General features: G+C 51.6%; 1 protein-coding gene across 1 annotated transcript; it reads right to left on the minus strand.

Annotated features, from left to right (window-relative positions):
* Positions 1–1284: 1284 nt before the first annotated feature.
* On the minus strand, positions 1285–2524 carry LOC119320281 (fasciclin-like arabinogalactan protein 2). Its single transcript, XM_037594400.1, has one exon. It carries the CDS (start codon positions 2350–2352, stop codon positions 1561–1563), a length of 792 nt encoding a protein of 263 aa, XP_037450297.1. The 5' UTR covers positions 2353–2524; the 3' UTR covers positions 1285–1560.
* Between the last annotated feature and the right edge of the window lie 2469 nt (positions 2525–4993).

The following is a 4993-nucleotide window of genomic DNA, read 5'->3' on the forward strand; positions in this document are numbered from 1 at the left end:
GCAACTACTACCGGTCTACAAAGCCGGAGAGGGCATGGAAATGCAAGCAAAGCTAAAGCCGGAGCGTGCGTCCGTAGATCTTTCCGTGTACGCGCAGGCATCCTACACATGCATACCAGCTCACCCTCTGCACGCAGAAACCCTCTTTGTTTCACTTTCACCGCCCAGCCCTGTCTCTTTACTGTTCCTACACGGCTACGGGCGTAGGTTCCTTTCAGCAAAGCGGCTTCGGTGTGCAGCCCTTGCAGGCAATGTAGGCCCTTTCCGCGAGATCGATCCGAGGCGTACCATGCAAGCAAATTAAGACCGCCCCCGACCCGATGCGATGCGGTTGCAGCAGCCTTGCCGATTAGATTTGCTTGATGCCTCTGGATCGACCGATCCGGCCGACAAAGCACACGGTAAAGGTAGCTGTTGTATTGGTGATCTTTCGCAACCTAGCTGAACTCGCGTCAGAGACCCTCATCGATCAGATCAGCCTGAGCAAATGCGAGTTTTTACTTAGGAACTACTCCCCCCGTCCCATAATATAAGAACATCACACTGAGAGTAACTCAAAATGATGGGCACTAACACAGTCACACTGCTCATTCAGAGCTCGGATTTGCCAGATCGGCGGTGCATGCATGCAAGGATGCGCGTAAGCAGTGCCACATGGCTCGGGACGATCACGTCCTACTCCACTCTCGCAGTCGCAGGCATGAGGAATGCATGTGCTCGGCTGTCCCAGATATGCTCGAGAGGCAAAGAGGGCGCAGAGGCCAGCGCCAAAGGCTGTCGGCCTGATCCGGGCAAAGCTAGCTAGGCGATAGATTCCGCTCTCAGTTGCAATGCAAACACTGCGGTGCGTGCTCAACTGACAAGGCATCTTGTTTACGTACGTACTTGGAAACTCCTAGTGCATTACGGGCATACTAGATCGTATTAACGCTGGCACTTGGTAGGAAGAAAAAACTTGATTATTAACTCCTAGTGCATTACGGGCATACTTGATTATTGGCCATGCATGACAACCTGCTTTGTTGCTCCCTCTGGTCCTCTAAAAGTTGTTATTTTCGACATTTATATGGAAATTCAGAGTACAAGTTTGGCCATCAATTTTGTTTCGATCATTCTATGTGAATATGAGAATAAGAAAACATGTACGAAGACAAGTTGGAATAAGACGACAGATTTATATATAACCGAAGGAACTTGTAGCTTGCAAAACTCCGATTAATGTACGTATGCAGCAATTACTACATGAGAGTATACTCCAGAACATTTATCAAAACAAAATAGTACTGTAGCTAGCTAAAGCTAGGCAAATGTATTTCGGTAGACCAGTTTATAACACCACCAGATCTGAAGTCTGGACTAGACACACTAGATGAATCAGGACACAGACCTGCAAAGCTCTCTTGGCAAACAAAATGAAACTACAAGAACGTTTCCAACGCATCAACAACCTAGCAAATTAATCAAAGCACTCACCATATCCCCTGTAATACTGACACGTGCAGGAACAAGATCGAGGAACCCAACAAACAGCAACTCACAACACACAGCCGCAATCAACCTTCAAACGCGCACGACGATCGCCAGCAGGAACGCCAGAGCCAACGATAGCCGGCCGGGAGCCGCGGTGATCGCGCCGTTCTTCTTCGCATGGTCCTCTCGTTCGTCGTCCCCGTCGTCCGCCGAAGGCGCGTCGGCGGCGGCATCGGCTGACCCGGTCCCTTTCTTGGTCTTGGGCACGACGTCGGTGGCGTTGTGCCTTGAGGTTGGAGTTGAAGTCTCGGGCGACGAGGGCGCCTCGGCGGCCGGGGACGACATGACGGCGCCCACCTGCAGCACCGAGATGTTGTACGGCTCCTCGTGGACGGGCTTGACGAAGAGCACGCTGGTGGCGCGCGCGTCGTCGCCGGCGTCCTGGGGCACGAACGCCACGCTCCCGCCCCGGCGCTCGGAGATCTCCACCATCCCTGCGCTGCCGGGTGCGTCGCCGGAGGCCTGGAACAGGGTGGACACGTCCGCCGAGCCGCCGGGGAGGCGGTGTAGCTTGTCGTGGTCGTAGTAGTCGACGAGGATGTGCAGGGAGAGCACGTGCCGGAGCGCTTCCCGCGGGAGATGACGAGCCCTGAGCGGAGCCATGTCGGCGTCGTCGACCGCGAGGACTGTGATGGTGTTGCGCTCGTTGATTTCGTCCGCGAGGCCCGTCGTCGTGAGCAGGCGGCTGAACTCGGACATGTCCCGGCGCGCCGCGAGGATGGCGGTGATGTTGTGGGTGGCGTCGCACGTCGCGCACACGGAGAGGACGAGGAGGAGGAGGACGGCGAATGAGCTCGCGGTGAGAGCGCTGGGGAGTGACATTGTTGCGAGTTGCAACGTACGTGTGGCTCCCCTCTGGTGTTCTTGGGAAGTTCGGCTCGTCCGGAGATGGAACAGGGCGACGAGTGTTTAATCAAAGAGGGCGACCTGCACCTCGGGTGCCCTTGGTTTTATGGCAAATGGTGGCTTGCGAGACGAGCAAAGTTTGTTTTGTGCTGAAATTGGCCACCGCTTCTATTTTTTGGTAGAGTAACTTAGCTTTCTAGTTTCTAGCTCTACTGCCTCTGAATGAGATGTGTAAGAAGCATCTATAGCCGGATACACCAAATTCATCTCTTAAACTTTTATTGATGTGATTGGATGCGTCGGCGGACAGTGACGGTCACACCTCAAATATTCGTTTGAGCAGTGCTAGGCGTACGATCAAATCTTATATGACGTTGTACGAACACTGTTCACTAACCCCCCGATCAAATCTATGCAGCAACGGTAATGGTGGGATCACTTGGTCGGACAAATTGTGCATGCAAAAATCGCATGCAGAGCAATTTCGTATTCGTTTTCACACGAGATACCTCAATTAGTAAACCCCAAATTCATACTACATATGCATCACAAACTTTCGATATAGCCGAACGTCGGACGTCCTGCTGCTACATCAAAACATGACATTGGGCTATCAAAATTGGGCATATTCAATATACATATTAATCTATGGTTCTGTGCCGAGACTGCTGCTAGGGTCCGGCGGAGTGCTGCGCCGGGATTCCCTACACACAGTGGTAGAGCTTGCCGAGTCCCGGCGGCGAGCATGGCTGGCCGGGGAGATGGCTCCCAGCCGCCTCCACGGCTCCCGGTGCAGCAGCCGCCGCAGCTGCCGGCTGCACCACGCTGCGGCGACGGCGCGGCGCTGCTGATGCCGGGCAGGTCCAAGCCACGGGTCGCGCTGGCCCTGGCGGCGGGCGCGACGCTCACGGTGGTGCGGGGCGCGACGAGTATGGAGCTGGCTCCGGAGGCGGAGGCCGCGACGACTATGGCGCGGGCCGCGACTGTTTCAATGGCGGACGCGGTGGCTATGGTATTGGCCGCGGCAATGACAGTGGCTATTAGGGCTATCCGACTGGATGTAATCAGTGGAATGACAGGGGAGGAAGAGGTTTTGCCGGCAAGCAGTGGCAGCAAAACGTCAACCCTCCTACCGGCGAGTTCGTACAGGGTGCCATAGGGCCTCATTACCGTCAGCAGGGTGGTCGGGGAGGGGGTGGCCGAAACCTTCCTCCACGCCGCTCGTATGTCCCCAAGGTTTACCATAAGCAGCCGACGATCAAACCAGCGGCGACTGACAGTGGGGCGGCGAAGGCGGCTGCGTCCACTTCTTCTACTTCCACGACTCCTCCGCCTGAGGCTGCGGTGGCGGCGGTTAAGGCGTTGGCGGCGGTGTGTGTTCCAGTCGCGACACTTAGGGCATGTACAATAGTGCTATCTTAGGAGTGACACATAGGATAAATGATGAGGCGGGGAAGAGAGAACTGATACGTCTCCAATGTATCTATACTTTTTTGGACGGGTCTAGCTGGCGGCCGGGCGCTAGCTAGCGTTCGCTAGCGGCCGGCCAAATAAAGTAAGTGCCTGTCTCTTTGGTCCCAGGGACTAGACAACCGCATACTAAAAAGATAAAATTAGTGTAATCTAAAAATGTTAAAAATGACACTGTTAATTAATTATTCTGTGTGGTCTCTTCTCACGTGATGGATGCCTGCATGCCACTGCATTAATTTTCCTCATGTTCATCCTTCTGCATTAATTTTTGGTTTTAAAAATTATAAAAGACATATCCTCTAAACCGCGCGTCGAAATTCAGATCCGTTTTCACTGTTGAAACCCTCGCGACGTGCTCTTCAAAAGTAGATCCCACATGGGCATGTTTCGGCGAACTAGTCTTCCTGCCAACTAAACATCAATGTATGTGCAAATAAACTACATTGTCGCGCCAACTGAGCATATGTGTGTGCCAAAATAGTCCTCCCAACTAAACATCAATGTGTGTGGAACTAGACTACATTACCGCGCCAACTGAGTATATGTGTGTGCCAAATAGTCATGCCAACTAAACATCAATGTCTGTGCAACTAGACTACATTGTCGTGCCAACTGAGCATATGTGTGTGTCAATAGTCCTGCCAATTAAACATCAATATGTGTGCAACTAAACTATATTGCCGCGCCAACTAAGCATATGTGTGTGTAAATAGTCCTGTCAACTAAATATCAATGTGTGAACTAGACTACATTATCGCGCCAACTGAGCATATGTGTGTGCCAATAGTCCTGTCAACTAAACAACAAAGTTGTCATGGTTGCTAGAATGCAATCTCATAGGAAGTTGAATTATGCAGATCCAAAAATTGGTTTTGCAAAAAGTTGCACGATGTAGTACTAAAGTTGCACAATACAGTATTAAAGTTGCACTATATAGCACCAAAGTTGGCATCAAAAAAATTTCATCGAAACATACTCATGAGGGATCTAGTTTCAAAGATCTCGTCGCAAGAGTTCCAGCAGTGAAAACGAATTTGAATTCCGACGCACGGTTTGAATATGACTTTTTAAAATTTAAAACTCTGAAACGAATATGCGTGGATATGTTCTGTTCGGAGTGGAGTAATTAGTGTGAACGCATTTA

Source organism: Triticum dicoccoides, chromosome 6B (assembly GCF_002162155.2).
Source record: "Triticum dicoccoides isolate Atlit2015 ecotype Zavitan chromosome 6B, WEW_v2.0, whole genome shotgun sequence".
In the NCBI taxonomy this organism is placed as follows: Eukaryota; Viridiplantae; Streptophyta; class Magnoliopsida; order Poales; family Poaceae; genus Triticum; species Triticum dicoccoides.

Excerpts from the sequence above, each read along its gene's own strand:
- LOC119320281 (XM_037594400.1), bottom strand. The coding sequence starts at position 2,352 with ATGTCACTCCCCAGCGCTCTCACCGCGAGCTCATTCGCCGTCCTCCTC.